This window comes from Coturnix japonica, chromosome 5 (genome assembly GCF_001577835.2).
Source record: "Coturnix japonica isolate 7356 chromosome 5, Coturnix japonica 2.1, whole genome shotgun sequence".
NCBI classification, from domain to species: Eukaryota; Metazoa; Chordata; class Aves; order Galliformes; family Phasianidae; genus Coturnix; species Coturnix japonica.
This window is the reverse complement of record NC_029520.1, coordinates 20,540,050-20,557,350: the sequence shown is the minus strand read 5'-3', so window position 1 is coordinate 20,557,350 and position 17,301 is coordinate 20,540,050. Positions and strand designations below refer to the sequence as shown.

Sequence of the window (17,301 nt, the reverse complement as noted above, 5' to 3'; positions counted from 1 at the left end):
AAAAAAAGAGAAGAAAGGTGTTATTAGGAAGCTAATTTTAAAATAAAACCATGGTGTGCTACCTGTTGCTGAAACATAAATATAGAATCTCTGTCCTAGTAGTTTTTATTTGTGGTTGTCCTAAGGAGATGTTAATGTTCCTAAAGCAGAATTGGAAAGATGATGAAAATAAGTTCTGAGCCATTTTGGCAATGTGCACTGTGGCACTGAACAGAAGTACGTGAGGTTACTGTTGAACTGAATGTAGCGTATGTGTCTTATTAACGGGCCACGCACATCAGCTGAAGTTCTCAGAGCTCTCAGACTGAGTTCAGCAGATTTGCCTTGCCAACTTCCAAGACTCGTGTGAGCATCTCAGACCCCACACTGCAGGGTGTGCTGGGCTCACATCCCTGACTGCACCCTAAGTGAAATACTAAGTGGTGTAGAAATATCTTTAGGCTTTCTGTGCTGAAGACAGATCTCCACCAGTGTCTGTTAATAGAGGTCGCTTTGCCAACTCACTCTGATGAGCATTTAGAGCGATGCTATATGGGTTCATACTGTCAAATATGAAGTTGATGTTCCTTACTGTGGTGCTAAACAAATTTTCAATGTCTACCTGGAAACTGTTTGCAATGTAGCATATGTTACCTCTTACGTATATCTAACAGCTCATAACTTTGGAGTCATAGTGTGGAAATTCAAACTTCCATTGCAGAGTATGGCTCACCAGATTAGAACAATTACACAACACAGTGTTCCTTGATAGACCTCCATTCCTGTGCTGTCTCCTTTAGGAACACCAGCTCAGAAATGTGTTATCTATGTTAAGCCCAGTATTGCCTAGCAAGTAATTTAATTATATTTTAACAGTTTAGCCTGAAAAACACCATCTTGCTTTTGTGCATAATTAACAAATGTAGATTAATTCAGATGATGTTAGACAATTGTAGTGGAAATGCTAGGTCAGGGCCTGAAGCAGTGATTGAGCACCTGGTGGGAGGCAGGACCAACCCGGGGTGCTCAGGTGCATGTAATTCTCCTGAGTGACTGGAAGGGCTGGAGCCAGGACCCACCCCTTCCCAGACCTTATTTCAGTGTTGGCAGCAGAGGTGAGGGAGTTTTGCTGGAGATCCCTGTGTACCTGAGGCCTTCTAAAGGTAGGCAGATTCTTTCCTTTGTTTCTGTGTCCAAGACTGACTTTTTTGAGCATATCCTTACTTGCTGCAGTCTAGGACTTTGCTACTATGCTGTTGTTGCTGCAGTTTCCATCATGTTATGGTGTTACAATAATGGTTTGTTTGTTTTTAAAGTACAGTTATTGTTGTGTTTTTTCCCTGCAAAGTTAATCTCGTTACCTCTGACATCCAGTCTGCACTCTATTTCGGCTTCACCACACTCGTTAACAGCTTTGCAGGTGTAAAAGCCTCCATCAAATGGACTGGGTTTCCGAATCTCCAAGGTCAGCACACCCTGTTTACTGAACATGCGGTATTTGGCATCCCCAGAGAGATCCACTTTGTTTTTGTACCAGAATATCTTTGGCTGAGGGACACAAAAGAAGAATTTTAAGAAAGGTGGTAGAAAATGAAACTTACTGCTGGTCTAACGATGTTAGTTTAGCCATTAAAAGTGTATGCGTTGTGAGGGCTGTCCAGTGCTCAGCAACATTAATTGTTTTTCAAGAAGCCCCTGCTTGTTCCAAGTACAAACTCGTGAAGCTAATAAGCCAAGTGTTAAGAATTTTCTTTAGCTCTCAACATGTAGAATGCATAGCTCTGTATCACAAGTTAATGTAACTTAAACCCTGCACTGGCTACAAATCCATTCCTTCAGGGATTATTTCACTGAGCATATCAGTGTATTTTCAGTGCTTCAGGTACCTTACAAAAAGTGAATAAAACCACAGAGATTATGAGTGGAATTATCGAATGTGGCCCATATGGGAAAGGGCCACTTGTTTAAAACTGGGAAAGGATTTTCCAAACCACTTGGCTCATCTTTAGCAATTTTAGTGTTCAAAATCAAGTTCCTGCTCAGCTGGTTGGTTTGGTAGCAATTGGAGTCGTTGTGTTTTGCTTCCAGTGTCTTTTACTTTTGTAAATGAAATTTTTAAAATGAAAAACATATGTAGGGGTCAAACTGTTCTTGTTTATTTCTCCACTGTGTGTACAAGTGAGCTTGATATAGACTTTAAAGTACTTTAATAACCTGTGGTTTTTCAGAGTGGCAGCTCTTGCATTGACATCAGCTACTCTGAAAAATCCCTGTTGGTGAGTTTCGCTTTAGGTATAGAGCTTTTCATTATGGTTAATTTGGGCAATGTGAGTTCAGAAATGTATCTGTAAAAGCTGCTTCAAGAGTATGAGTGCTGAAGGAGGAAGGCTCTATCTTTTGGGCTAATGTGGAAGGAAGGCTCTAAAGCCTTGGTCTGCTGTATTGAGCAGCTGTAAGATAGGAAGTGTTAAAATGTTACATAATGAAGTGATACAGAAAGTCAAAAGGGTCAGATCGCTGGGAGGGCACATCAGTGCTAGCACTGTAATTACATCATGGATGTAGCCTGAGGCAGCTGCAGGGAAATGGATTTTGTCTGTCTGCCCTTGCTCTCATTTCTTCTGTGCTGTTTTTGTCGTTTTGCAGCTGTTTATGTGACTGTGCTTCCTGAGTTAATTTAAACTAGCAGCGATCTTATGTGTTTTGCTTCATAGCTATCAAATCCTTGCTCTGGCCTGAGAGATGGAGAAGAGGTGTAAATTAGCAGCCAGAAGGGGGAAGGAAAGGGGTACTGCTTTCTTATTTATTTAGTTTTTTGTTATTTAAATTTCTGAGAAGATTACATCATAATGTGGTAAATTCCTTCACTGCAGTCAAAAAGTCTGTTTCCCTTTTTTGACAAACCTTAATTTAACTCCTGGCTGATACAGTTTTTACTTTTTGTTCCTGACTCAAACAAAAAACATTGTTTTGTTCTCTCTTCAGAGACTTCAACAAATAAATTTAGAGTGAGAAAGTATTGTCATGAGATTTAAAACAAAAGCAAAACCTTCCAAATTGCAAGGTTAGCATAAAGCTGCGAACCATTCTCTTCCCTCTCCTCTGTCTCCCTTGCTGCATTGCCTACCTACTTGTTTGCCCCATTCTACCTGTGCTGTGCTTGCTTGTTTACTGTGTTTGGTGAACTGGGTGAGGCGTAACAACTGCAAAATGACTCAAGAAGTCAAAAAGATACTCCTGTACATCTGGTTCTGTGTACAGCCATTAACTCTATGGGGTGATAATTCAGGGACATGTACTTTTCCTTAATATAGTTACTTTAGTTATACTGAACTGGCATGAATTCCAAAGCAGCATCTTGTCTTGTGTCTGCATCAATGATACTTGATATATTTTGTACCTTGGGGATTCCTCTCACGGCACAGCTGAGTGTAGTGTTGTATCCTGCAATCACAGACCGGTTTACTAAAGGGTGGGTGAATTTGGGAGGTTCGGAGAAGTCGTGTTCTTTGTAACTAGGTGGCTTGTAAGTGGTGCCTGCAATTCAAAGAAACAAAATAGTAATAACTGATTTCAATTCTGATGAGTTGCATACAACCTAACTGCCACATTATTTTACCTGTGTGACATTGATGACACTGACAGTAATGATGCAGCAAGTTTTAACATTGAGTTTGATTGAAAGCACAATGCTTTAGTTGAAAGATTCTCCCAGTGATTGAATTCCTGCTTATGTTAAAAATGTGATAACCGTGTCTGTAGTCTTCATCACATAAATCTTTACTTTTTAACCCTGGAATCTAAGTGTAACCCCACAGTTGTATTATTTTCAGGAAAAGTGTCTGATCAAGTATTTTTTGCAAAATTATTCAGTTTGTACAGAAGTCTGCCTAGATAAAGGCTGCTGATGCTAAAATGCCTTGTAGGTGCTAGTTACTAATTAATGAAAATACCTCAGATGGTGCATCTAAGTAGTATTACGCTTTTCATTTACAACTGTATTTCTGGTACTTAGAAGCTTTTGTTATGTTTGTTTTTAATAGAAAATGTTACCTGTTTTTTGGATATAGGCAGGATTTTTGGTAGTTGCAGCAGTTTCGCTCAATCCACACAAATTTTCACTGAAGACTCGGAAGAAATATTCATTTCCCATAATCAGGTCTGACACTACGCAGTTTGTACGGCGGTAGTGGTCATAAACAGTGTACCATTCCTGCAACAAAACTGCACTGTTTAGAGAGATACCTGTAAGATGTCAGATGTTATATGGAGAGATTGTTTTTTGCTACAAGGAAAGGACTGAATGTTAATGAATGTTGATGTTCTTGTGAAGATCAGCTGATCTGATCCTTCTATTTTCTGGCTGGTGTGGTTGTATGAATATTTTCACTTTGGGAAAAACAATAACACAACAAGAAAAAAAATCTTTACGTTTTAACCCTACTTCTATTTGGGAGCCTGGTGAGAATGCATCAACTTGATGGGGCCTTCCCTGAGAGGGGCATTTTCCAGTTTGCCTAACAAAACTGCTTGTCCCAGTACATTCCTTAAGATGCCTAGCCCTGAGTTCCTCCCTCCCCTTCAGATTATCTCTGTATTTGTTAAAAATGTGATTCAAAACACCCTCACAGCTTCAGTTACCACCAGAAATGGGGCAGGCTGTGTATGCTTCTCTTTTCCACTTAGTGTTTTGGCTCCTTTTAGATTATATTCTTAAATGTTCATCTGCCTTTGGCATACCATAGGACACCCTGGACACACGATTGAGGGTCATTAGTTTAGCTGTTTTCAATAAGTGTCTGTGTTCCTAAGTAAGAAGGTGTTAGAGCTCCTTAGCAATGCAAGGACTTAATGCAGCTTCTTACCATTGTCTTTTTGTCAGCTTTCTGGACTGTGTAGCCCAAGATCTGTGCATTACCATCATCTTGGGGAGGTGTCCACTCCAGGGCAGCATTAAATCCCCAAACATCTGCCAGTTTTATACTCTGAGGAGGGCCGGGTTTATCTGCAGAGGAGACATAAAAAAAAACACCTTAGCTTCTGCTTCAGGAGCTGAAAGTGTTGTCATTTCCTCCCATGCAGGGTAAAAATAGAGCTTGATAGCAATCTGTAATTGTTCCACAGCAGTACACTCCATTTATGTGAAGTTGAAACCATAAACAGGAAAGTTGGGAAGTTTTCAAATGCCCTCTTTAACTTTCCTGGGATGCCTGGAGCCTACTGAAATGTATAGGCAACACAGTAGATATTGGCAAGGTAAACTCTTCCTTAAAGTTGAACAGCAATTTTATGACGAGTGTGATTTCTCTCTTTGCTACAGTTTTATTATGCACTTTACAACCTTATTCAGGTACAGTGAGAGTAAAAATAAGAAATAACCTGTGTTCCTGTTCACTAAGGAAGGCCAATCATTTGAGACTGTCTGGGCAAGGAAGAGGTTCTAGCCAAGTAGGGTGAGGTGGTGCCAACAAGGACAAATATCTAGTCCTGCACTGAGACTATCTGTCCAGCTGTTAGGAGTGTCAAGCAGATAAGACTGCTAGAGTTGTCTAATATCAATAAATGATGTAAGATGTTCTGAGGAAAATACATTAAAATACTTTTTGCTCAGCTTATCAATGACTATCTGTGCCTTTTTGACTACATTGCTTTTTTGTGATGTTGACGGGTTCTTACCTATGATTTGAATTGTTATTGCAACTGAATCTGTCATATTTTCAATTTGAAGAGTGACTTCATACGCTCCTGAGTGATGAAGTTCTGCCTTTCTAATGAAAAGGATTGTGTCCGTGTTGCTGTTTCGAATTCCCACATCTTTGGAGTCGAGAGCTTGACCATCTTTTGTCCAGCTTATTTTGGGTCTAGGTTTACCCTAAAGAGAAAAAGTAAATTTTTTTTTTTTTTAGACTGTTGTAGGTTTTTATTTTCACTTTTAGTAGAGTTTCCATACAAGTAAAAAGATTTTTAAGGTTTTGTTTGCTAAAGTGTCTGATATGTCAAGACAAATACTTGGCTCGTTTTTCTGACTGATTGAGTACAAGATTGAGTACTTCTTCTTTGATGTAATAAGTTGAGCACAGAATCTGGTCCTAAATATCTTGGTAAAAATGATTACAAGAAATTGTAACATTGTAAGGTATCCCTTTTCATTGGCTGACTGGGAGAGGTATCTCAATTATAAATTAAGCTTTGCAACTGCTGCTATTCTGGTGTGGTTGATCAGCTACTTGCGTTATAGGTTTTTTTGAGTGGTAACCAAAGATTACAAGCATTCACAGTGTTGGTTTTCATGTAGTCTTGTATTTATAGGCTGTGAAAACCATAAACAGATAGAAAACGCATTTCTAATACCTATCTCAGAGGGTTATATTTCTGTTATGTGTTATAGGTAATCTGAGACAACAGTGATAAAGGAGATAAATAGCACACCAGAGTTGCTTCAGAGGAAGTCTGCTGATAGTGAAGAATAAATTTAAGTGCTTTTTCATGTTTGTATTCACATATAAATGATTCACAAGGAGTCATAATGTGAGTCGTACACACTAGTAATGTGTAATACCCCTTCAATCATTTGCCCACGTAGATGAGTTTTGTGTAAGAATATGCTGACTCCTCTCTTTTCAGCAGAAATTCCACCTGCCTGATGCTTAAGTAGGGCATAGGTTAGTAGTAATATTGCACGTTTATTTGTTTTTTTTCTTATCTACATTCTTATCTAAAGTTTGTGTAGAACTGGGAATAGAATTTAGCTCAGGATACCATGGCAATGTATTTGATACAAATACAGTGTTAAGTGAGTAAGAAGTGGCCACAGAAGTCAGGTAGTTTTGACAGAGTTGTGAAAAAATTGTAATAGAAAATACTGGCTTATGCTTTGTCTGGGTACTGTCCTGTTCTGTGTTCCGTCATTCATGGTCTTATAACTTAAGCTCTTTGTAATTTGAAGGTTGTAACTATCTATTTAGTTTTTTTTTTCCTCACTAAACAACGTTCAATGAAAAGGACTTTTAAAAAATAGAAATAGCAAAATGTGATTTTTGCTATGCTTTTTCTGAAAGATGCCCAGTTCTGAGTGCCTTAAGAAGTTTCAAAGTATTAAGAGTTGTTTAATAGTTCTTAATTGCTTGAGAATGGTTGGAAAAAAAATTTTTTTTCCTTAATTAAGAAAAGCTCATTAATTAAAATTCTGGTTTTGTTTCCTGGCAAAAATTTAGTGTTGATGGAAGGGTTTTAGCATTGCTTGTTTCCCTTATCTTTTTTTAGGAGAAGTCTATGCCTTTGTGATTTGCCTGTCCACCAGCCACTCCAATAATTTAAGAATCAGTTGGTTCATTTCAGCTAAATTAGGCTGTGGACTAGAAATCTCTAAGATCAGTTTAGTACAGTTTTGTTAAAACTAGTGGCAGAGTAAAATACAGCTGACTCAGTCTCCTCACTGAAAAGAAGTTAGGGAAGGCTCTTTGTTTATCCACTTTGTTTGGCAACAGCTAATGATACTTCAAGTTAAGTGAAGCTCTGGATTAGTTACAACATGTACCTGTGCTGGCCCAGGGAAATAAGCACATACAGCTGGGACTGCTTGGGAAGGAGGGGAATAAACTGTTGGCACTTGAGGAACGCAGTTGCGAGCTTGTCCTGAGCAAGAAGGTTATGAGGCTAGGAAAGCAGTGATATATTTGTGTCTTATGTTTTTAATATAACCCCTTAAACTTTATCAGATTCTCTGCCTATGGGGCAGCTTCTCAATTTTGGGTATTTTTTTTTCTTCATTTCAGACATTAAAGCAGCAAAGTTATCAGTTTAATTGTTTTTTTACAAGTTTAAACAAGCTTACATAACTGAAGAGTGGTTAACAAGAAAGGGCCCTACAGTTACAGTAGTTAACTTTTCTTGTATAAGAGGAAGGATTATGAAAAACAAAGAAAATCAACTGGGACTGTAAAACCAAACAAAGAAAAACAAATGAGAAACCCTTCTGATAGTAGGGTGATTTTTAATACTGCTCAACAAGTGGAGCAGTGGGAACTTACATAAGGGAAAATACTTTAGCTAAGTCACGACAAATACCTATGAGTAAATAGAGAACAGTACAAACCTGAAAAGGTATCATTATATTGATCGTCTCACCCACTTTCTTCACCAAAGTCTGTCTGAGATGGCGTGGCAGCCAGATTTTGGGACGTTCTGCAATTAAGCAGTAGTATGTTAATACAAAGCCTTTGATTATTTGAAATATTACTTGTAGGGCAAATAGGACAAAATACTGAAGAGGAAGGGCTTGGATACTTGTAAGCATAAGAAAATGGGGTAGACTGCTTTTATGGTTGCAAAGCAGGTAATTCTCTAAGCATTTTCAGATGTATTTGGCTACAAGATACAGATCTATTAGCAAATCTGTTATATATTTACAACAGTGCAGGTTGTGTTGATGGCGGAACTTCTGAAACAGTATTGCATCCGGAATGGCAGATTTGGATGACCTTTGTTGGATGTGAACCTTCTGTGTCGATTTCATTTCTTTGGAGAACTTTATCAGATAGTAGACAGAACAAGGGGTATATTGGATTGAAAATGTAATTATTGATGATGATTAAACTGTTGCTCTGTTGTTACTACAGCCACTTGCAAATTGCTATTTGGAAATGTTTATGGACTTAGAATGTAGAGCAATCGGTGAATTGCCTTTACCTCTCTATAGTAATTCAGTTACAGTACTTTGGGGTTGAAGGTGTGGAGTAACATAGCGCTCCTTCCTCTTCACTAACTAAGGAAGGACCGCAGTGCATGCTCTTTCTTCCAGTCCCCAGTTTTCTAAGTTCTCCTTGTGTCCCTTTGTCTTTTCTCAGTCATTTTTAGAAGAGTATATTAACCAACAGTTGGAGTACCTGTCATCATGTCCATTTAGTTTTGAGCTGCATTGCAGCTCTCGTTTACACAGAGTCATCTTGCTGTTAGTGAGACTCTGGCAGATACTTTGTGTGAGTCAAGGCTGAGCAATCCATTTTTAGCAGCTCTTTATCTTTTGGACTCCAGTCAATTGACTTGTAATCCTCTACTACTGGGTGATAAACAGGGTGTTAATTAATAACCCAGAACAATCAAGTTCAGATAACTACTTTAATTTGAAGAGACCTCTTGCCTCTGTGAATGTGGTTGTTTTGCAGTAATACAACAGCTTTTCTAGCAGAGAGCCAGATATTAAAAACTGGTCCCTTAAATGCTGACAGTGATGTTATCTGAGGTGAGAAGTACATAGTTCTAAAGTTTGATTTTTTTGTTTTAACAGCTATGCTTTATAAATAGAAGAGCTGGACAGGATGGCAATATTCTCAGGTTCAGAAGGTTTTTAGCTCTCAGTCAAACTGACAGAACTGTTTGGGGGTTATTTTCAGAAGGCAGCACAGCCTTGTCAGACCCAGGATTTTAATGTGTTGTGTACGATTGAATTTTGACCATAGACAATAGATAAGTGAGATTTATTAAATGTAAATACTCACGCATGATCTCTTGAACAGTAACGGGCTCTTTGATTATTGCTGCTCCACTTTCACCAGCCAAGTTTATAGCCTTTACACGGAAATAAAGTTTGTCACCTGTGACCAGGTCTTTAATCAGTGCAGAAGTACGCTCAGTTAGGCCAGGAAGAGCTGGAGTCCATTCTGTAGCTGCAAGTAGAGGATTTTTAGATTGCAGTAGTTTATTAACTTTCCAAACTGATGTCTTTTATACAACTGAAAGAAAATTTGTGTGGAGGTAACGCGAGTTCAACTTGCAATACCACACTTAGAATGGAACGCACTGAACTGGAAGAGAACTCTCAGTCTAAGGGTACAGGATCAACTTTGAGTTGTTTCTTCAGCATTCTGTTTCACAGAGCTCAGGGCAGTGGGGTTTCTCCACATTTATTTTCTTAGCAGAAGATGGGGGGAGCATTTTGGAAATATTTTTAGCTAGAAAGTAAAGCCTCAATTTATTTTTCCCTGAGGTTTATTTTCTGTGGGTGTCCAAAACGCATAAGTTTTTGGAGTATATTCTTACTTTCTCATTTGATGCTGTAGAACAGAGCTTGTAGGGCCTACTAAGTTTCTTTAATATCATAGAAATACTACGAATAAAATTATGCTTCTAGTGTAGTGACTTAAGGATTCTGATATCTCATTAAAGACTAGAAGTGAGTTCTGGGTAAACTAGACCCTGTTAAAACCCTTGCTTAGATTTTTGATAGTTGAGTTTCCTGTCAGAGAAAATTCCGTGACTGAAATAATTTTGTTAGTTGATCTATGTTTTTAAAATGAGTGTTATTTTGTAGCATCATAATACAGTACATTGAATGCTGCAGATATGAAGCAGTCATAGGTATTCCAAGAAGTAACAGTTACTTGCAAATTTGACTAATTTCCTTACAATCATGGTATTATACTGGTTTTAGAGAATACACAATTTGAGTACGACAGAAGTATAAGAGCAACTATAGAACAACACTACTATTCTTGTTAGTATTTTCCTTTACCATAGTTTATGATGATTGTGAATATGAGGATATGGTCAATGTGACTATCGTGGTTTCAGTGTTGTGTCAGGTAAATCTGCTGGTGGATGCTAAGGGTGTTAGTCACAGGTTAGAGTTCAAATTGAGTGGTACTGGATGCAGTTATTTGTTGTAATATTGCAGTGAAATGATTGCAACTGCAGTATTTTAATAATACTTATTTGCCACTGGCTTTGCTTACTTACATCCATCTTTGCAGTATTCCACTATGTAGCCATCTAATCCCCCTGCTCCAATCCGTTCAGGGGGTCTCCATTTCAGGGCAACAGTGGTGTCGGAGACATCCTCCACTGTGAAGTGTGTTGGTTCACTTGGAGGAGCTGTAAGGCAACATTTAGAAGTAAATTCTGAGAAACAGCAATGCTACTGTCAGAATTCAAAGGCTGTAGAAGTTATGATTAGTATCTGAACTATGTACTGCTATTTTAATGAAGTGAATTTAGCTGATGCTCAGTTGTAAAATGTGACTACTAATACTTCGTTTAATAGAAGTGTGGCATAAGATTCCTGTAATGGGGAGTAGAACAAAAAAGTTCTTGTATAATAGCATCGAGATGTTTGTAATTATAGTTCCTGTGAAAGTAAAATAAATAAATAGCAAAGAGAATTGTAAGCAATTCAGTCAAATAACCGACAGAAGTCTTCAGTGACATTTGGAAATCCAAATGCAAACCATTTGTATGGTGTATTTACGTCCTGATTGTAATTAGACAAAATTCATCACATTTGACGTTACTTGTTTTGATCGAGAAGTGAAGAACATGATTCAAAGTTTTGACTACGTGTTTACTGAAACACTGGCTCTGCATCGCTCGTTTGTAACAGAGACATCTGAAAAAAAAATACTAAAAAACCTTCAATTCAGTGACATACGGCTATTTGATGTATTTTCAGGACAGAAATCTCATAGTTCAGAATAACCAGCGTCTAGATTCAATCTTTTAAATATGTTTCTTATCTACTAATCATTAGTGGAGAACCCCAAATTGTGAATACGCACAAATGCTGCTACCAAATCATTGATTCCAAAAAGCAAATGGAAAGATAACTTCAAAATAACATTTGCGATTACTGGAAGGAACATAGCGTTTAGTATGCATGTAATAAAACAATCATTAAGAATTAGAGTTTTGACACACTCTGCATAGGTATATATTCCAAACTGAATGTCTTTTGAAAAACTTGAGAGATGTTACATATTAAAAGATTCTTGATAGATAAATACAGAACTATAAATTGTGCAACGGATTGAAATTGATCTTAATTCCTGAAGTAACTGCAATAATAATAATAATACAGTTTCCTTTCTGTAGTTATATCAAATTTTTTCATATTCATATGGAATCAAGGACTGTGAACAGAAACAGGAGATGAAGGCAGCTGGGAGCATACACAACCACAGTGTACCCCACCAGAACCCCAAACCTCTTTTCTGAAGCAGTAAGTATGAGCTTTATCCTTAATCAAGTAGAACTCTACCTATCCCATGAAAACTTTGGACCTTTTTTTTCAGTAGCTCCGCTTGATGGTTTTTTGTTGCCTTCTTTTCTTGCAGACCAGTTGTTTTGTATTTGAAATCCAGAATTAAAAGACCCTTCTTGCAGCACATCCTTTCCTTCTGACCCCTTCACTGCATCATCTGCTTTTGCATTATTTCCTTCAGCAGGTTGTCCCCCTTCACTGATATTAGAAGTTTTAGCAACTCTTGTCATTTTAATGTCCAGCCAGTTGTATTTTTCAGTTCTTCTTTCTAAAGCTCTTAGCAGGGAGGCTTTCTGAGGACTCTCTTAGTTTGTTCTGGCTCAGAGGTTGCAGGAGACACTGTCTTGCTGCGAAGGGGTGGATTATTTATAGAAAATCGTTCCCTAAATATTTTCTTAATCAGCTATCCTTTTGGCTGCAGAAGGGGCCAGGATTAAGGGAGGACTGGATGGGATACTGTGATATTTGCACCCATAAGGCAGTGGGGGAAGTTGAGAGGGTTGGGCAAATTTCTGTCAATTAGCTCTCCTCCTTTCCAGATCCAGTTTGACTCTCACACTTCTAATTATAACAACTAAATGTTCATCAGCAGTTTCATGAAACTGGAACCTCTGTGCTTTGCAGGAAGGGAAATGAGAGATGGAGAAGAGGAAGATGATAAAGGAAAAAAGCTGATTAAGTATAGAATAGCTTTTTCCTAACACATTCTTTTTTAGTGTAAGGATGGTTGAAGAGAAGAGGTGAAAATTGTTCTGTCCTCTTTTTTCCAGGAATTATCAGAGTGTGATAGAACTCACCAATTGGCATGAAGGGTTGTGAGGCAGGGCTTGGCCGGGACATGCCAATAGAATTCACAGCATAAATCCGCATCTCATAAACTACTCCTTCAATCATTCGCTTGGCTTCGTAGGTTAGCTCTTTTAAAAGGTCAAAATTCAGCCTCATCCATCGGTAGCTCTTCTTCTTCTTTCTCTCTAAAATATAGCCTGGAAGGGATATATTTTATGATATAAGAGAACTACAAACGATTGTCTTACATGCAGGAGAAAAAAAACATTTTTCTATGACATAAAGAGACAAACATTACTGCATATAACTTAATTGTGTGAAGCTCTGGTATTTTCCTTAATTTTCCTTTTTTATTACTATCCTTCAGTCTGACATTCTTATTTGAATGGTTATGCTTTCCACAACACAACTCACTTAGAATTGTCTGTCAGTTATTAGGCTTAAGTATATTTCACATGCTATACACTAATTTAGTCAATGTTTCCAGGGTTATTTAGATGTGTATGAAATAGTAAATCATTGCTGGTGAAAGGTGTGGTCATTCTATCCTGCTGTTGGAGAAATACGTGAGACTCAGGAGTTGAACAGAAAACCCTTTTCTTGAAGGAGAGATTGCCTTGAAATATATAAAACGAGTTAAAAACTAATTTATTTCATTCTTCAGCAATCTTGTATCAACAGCTTCAATTGCAATGCAAAATGTTAATAGGAAGAATATGTAATATTTCCCTTAACTTATTTCATATCTCTTTAAAAAGCAAAGTGGCAGAATTTCAGAGTGTCTGAAATTGAGTCGTATCTCGGCTTCAGCCCTACAGTGGAGTGAATCCTGGCCATGCACAGCTTCCTCTCAGCCTGTCCCCATAATAGAGGTGCTCCAGCCCTTCTCTGGACTCGCTCCAACAGATCAGTGTCAGCTGTTTCTTTATACCTAGTTACATTTAATTTCTTCTCTAGTCTGTTTACAGGTGGTGCTTGGTTGTGATGCATGTAGACTCCTTTTAAAAAGATTTTGTTTAGAAAGCTAGTGATCTTACAGGTATGGAGTGAATAATTAGGAAATATGCTGAGTAGCGATTTATACATCCTGTGTACAAATATGTATTTTATGTGGATTTCTACCTATTTCTGCAGATACTATCGTAGCTGGCCACAGTTACAGTCATTATAGGGATATATCAAATTGTGAAGATTTGTGGTTTGAGCCCCAGACCATGGTGTTCACAACGTTTATGGCTATCAAACTTGCAGGTGCTGCTTTGGTATACCTGAGAAGTATGGTTCTTACAGGGCCTGAATGGAAATGGAGAACAATAGGCATTATAGGCACAGACATCCTGAATCAGTAACCTTTCCTTTTAATATGAAATTGCAAGACAATTGAAATGATGCTTGGCTAACTTGTCAAAATATTTCTCTGATTCAAACAGCACAGGTAGGGGGCACCATCACCCTGATACTAAAGGGCCAGATTCCAAAATGGTCTGTAGGGTTGCTTTATTACCGAGTGTATGAGGTTCAGCCTTCTTAGTGTGAATGAATGTATTAAATCCTTCTGCATCGTTTTAAAGGAGCAGAGAAAATAATATATAGGTGAGACTGCTGGGGACTTTATATTTCAGTGCTTCTTACCAAGTACTGGTTGTCCACCATCATATGTAGGAGGTTGCCACTGCACAGTGCAGTAATCTTCTCCAATGTTACTGATCTTGGGAGCTTCTGGAGGGTCAGGGACATCTGAAGGAAATATCAGAATGCATGGGGGTTGTTACTGTTTCTGTTTTACAAATCAATTCGATATTTTAACATTTTTTCCCCCGTATTATAAGTCTAAATCTGAAGAAATCAGTCATCCTGAGGAATTTCCAAATAGTATTAGTGACATATATATTTTTCATCACTGTGGTGCTTTGAAAGTGATTATTGCTTTCTTTCACTTACCAATAACTTTGACTGTGATATCAGCCTTATCTTCTCCCACTGGATTCTTAACTATAACTCTGTATACTCCTTCATCCTCCTTTTCAGCTCCTTCAATGATGAAGACACAGTGGTCTTCATGTTTCTCCACACGAACTCTGCCTTCAGATTCAAATAGAACCTGTGGGCAGTGAAAGTAAAAGGGAAAATCAGTGTGACTTGTGCCCGGGACAGCCTAATGAGCCTGTATGTAAGTCAGTGAAAATTCAAAAGATATAAATAATATCAAATTCTTTTTGTATATAGAAAAAATGGAGGTGAAGTGTCTCAAACTATTTAACTGTAGGTAAGATTGAACCTAAAAGCTTTCCAGGTTGTTAGGATTCATTGCTAGTTATGCACACATGATTGCATTTCAAAGAAGTTACAAAGTACTATGAATTCCTGATTGGGATAACAGCAATGTAAAGTTTCATGGATAATAGGTGGGTAGAGTGTAAATTGAAGGTGATTTGCAAATTCTTTCAAGCATATGAGCAAACATTCTGGTTCAACAGTATCTACATCAGATAACGTGGGTTTGAACAATTTGCTTCTAAAAACGTTGCCATATTTTTTGCTACTGTCATGGTGTCAGTGTGATTTTATTTTTTTTGTCACTCGGGAATGCCATATGGGATGACTTTATGCTCTCCTCAGAGAGATGAGGTCTAAATGTAACAAGAACTTTGCTGTGCATTTATTACACTCTCCATGCTTCACACGCCCACATCTGTAGACAGTAAACAAGAAACTTTACAAAGTGTATGTGCCTATCCAGTGAATAGCACAGAAGAATCTTAAACATATAAAATATTTATATTTTTATTTATTTATATTTTATATATATATGAGGAAACCTTTTGGAAAATTCATCTTTTCACTGTATGTACATACACAGCCTATTTTCCTGAATCTGTAATATTTTCTCCTCTTATTTTACCCTCAGGATATTGTTGAAGCTTACAGTGTAGTGGGGAAAAAAAGAGGGGATAAACATTCACAAATAGATTGAAAAGAATTTTAAACAACTTAATTGATTCCTTGTAATTAAGCCACTGTGTGATGGTAATTAGAGATTTTCTTGATCAGCATCTAACTCTAAAATCACTAGATCTGTTTTGCTGGACCAAAGAGTTTGGTAATTGCCATTGTGAGGCAGAATGATGGGTGGCTGTGCTATTTACTTTACCAGCTTTAAATCTACTGACTTAAATTTTATTTTCTTCTAAACTAGACCACTGAAGTGAAAAACATTAGGCATGTTTGTGTGTCTGCATAAATAAGGAACTCACCTTACTATCAGTACTTAAATCACTGCTGTCTTCTGAGAGTGTCGTAGAATCTTCATTGCTTCGAACAAGTTCACCTTTCTAAATAAGCAAAGAAACCACAGAAAGATAAATATTTCTGAGCAGAACAGGGAAACTGTTTCTGCAAGACAGGAGAAGAGTCCATAGGTATGCTAGGGTGCTTGAACATAAAGGTGTGAGAAACATAAAGAGCAAAGTGAGAGAGCAAACCAGACTGGGAAGGAAATCAGTACGTGTGAAACTAAAAAGCAGAAAAGGAAATGGATATGTCAGACTGCAGTGATTTAGAGGAAGGATAAGTCAGCAAAACTGAATCTACAGCTTCATAAACAAAGATGCGTGATGTTCCCGGAGCAGAATTTTAACTGATCATAAATTAGTGCATGTCCTGTGGTAATAGTTATAATGACCAAAATTTAGTAGTGGGACAGTATGTCTGTATAAACATTTTAACAGTCTGAAATATAGTCAGGACTGTAATACATCATCAGATGTATTCTGAAGCTGTTAAATTGTCTGTTCAGAATTTTATTAGCATATGCTATACAGCATTCAAATCAAGCCCAACTCCCTTTATTTGTGTTTTGGGACTTCACACCTTAGAATTAGTAAGGTGGATGGTCTGTCTGTTACCCAGTCATCATTCTGTGAGAGAAACCTTCATTTCATCAAAGAAACTTGTGAGTGAGGGAATCAGGAAAATTGCCCTCTGTTTCTAAAAAAGAGATGAATGGCTTTTTTTTTTGTTAGGGTCTGCGCTAATTCTGTAGTGCAGAAAAAAGTCCTGAATTGTACTAAATTTCCCACTCTTAAAGAATGGTACAAAACTGAGAAGAAATGAGACTGAGGAGATGAACGTAATTGGCAGTATTACTTTTGTATACGGCTGTATCAGTTGTTTTTTTTTCCTGCTACCTGTGGGATGTGTAGTGATGCTGTAGAATATTATGTAATTTTTTTGGTACTAGTTATAGCTTAAGAGCACACAGACAGTGAGGGGTGTGGATGTTCTGAGGCAGCCATAGAAGAAGCTCGCTTAGACTCTCGTATCAAGATTCTAATCTTTGATGTTTTGCAGTTCTTCTGATTAGGCAAATAGCAAGTGTTTCTTTATTTTTATTATACCAAATACTTTTCTTCACAAACTGTAGAAGAATCATTTAGACTATAAAAAAGAAACTGTCACCTGCAGAATGTGTCCATGCTGTTAGGTAAGATCATGTTTCAGTG

General features: G+C 37.6%; 1 protein-coding gene across 2 annotated transcripts in view; it reads right to left on the bottom strand.

Annotated features, from left to right (window-relative positions):
- Window positions 1-17,301, bottom strand: part of MYBPC3 (myosin binding protein C3) — a 48,910-nt gene that overhangs the window by 2,056 nt on the left and 29,553 nt on the right. For both annotated transcript variants that reach the window (XM_015864288.2, XM_015864289.2), the window contains 12 exons: window positions 16,054-16,131; window positions 14,741-14,900; window positions 14,432-14,536; window positions 12,808-12,996; window positions 10,714-10,848; window positions 9,477-9,644; window positions 8,075-8,163; window positions 5,656-5,851; window positions 4,845-4,984; window positions 4,033-4,192; window positions 3,380-3,516; window positions 1,341-1,527 (listed from right to left, as the gene is read on the bottom strand). In XM_015864288.2, the coding sequence (XP_015719774.1) occupies window positions 1,341-1,527; window positions 3,380-3,516; window positions 4,033-4,192; window positions 4,845-4,984; window positions 5,656-5,851; window positions 8,075-8,163; window positions 9,477-9,644; window positions 10,714-10,848; window positions 12,808-12,996; window positions 14,432-14,536; window positions 14,741-14,900; window positions 16,054-16,131 (1,744 nt within the window). The remainder of the gene's footprint in view (window positions 1-1,340; window positions 1,528-3,379; window positions 3,517-4,032; window positions 4,193-4,844; window positions 4,985-5,655; window positions 5,852-8,074; window positions 8,164-9,476; window positions 9,645-10,713; window positions 10,849-12,807; window positions 12,997-14,431; window positions 14,537-14,740; window positions 14,901-16,053; window positions 16,132-17,301) is intronic.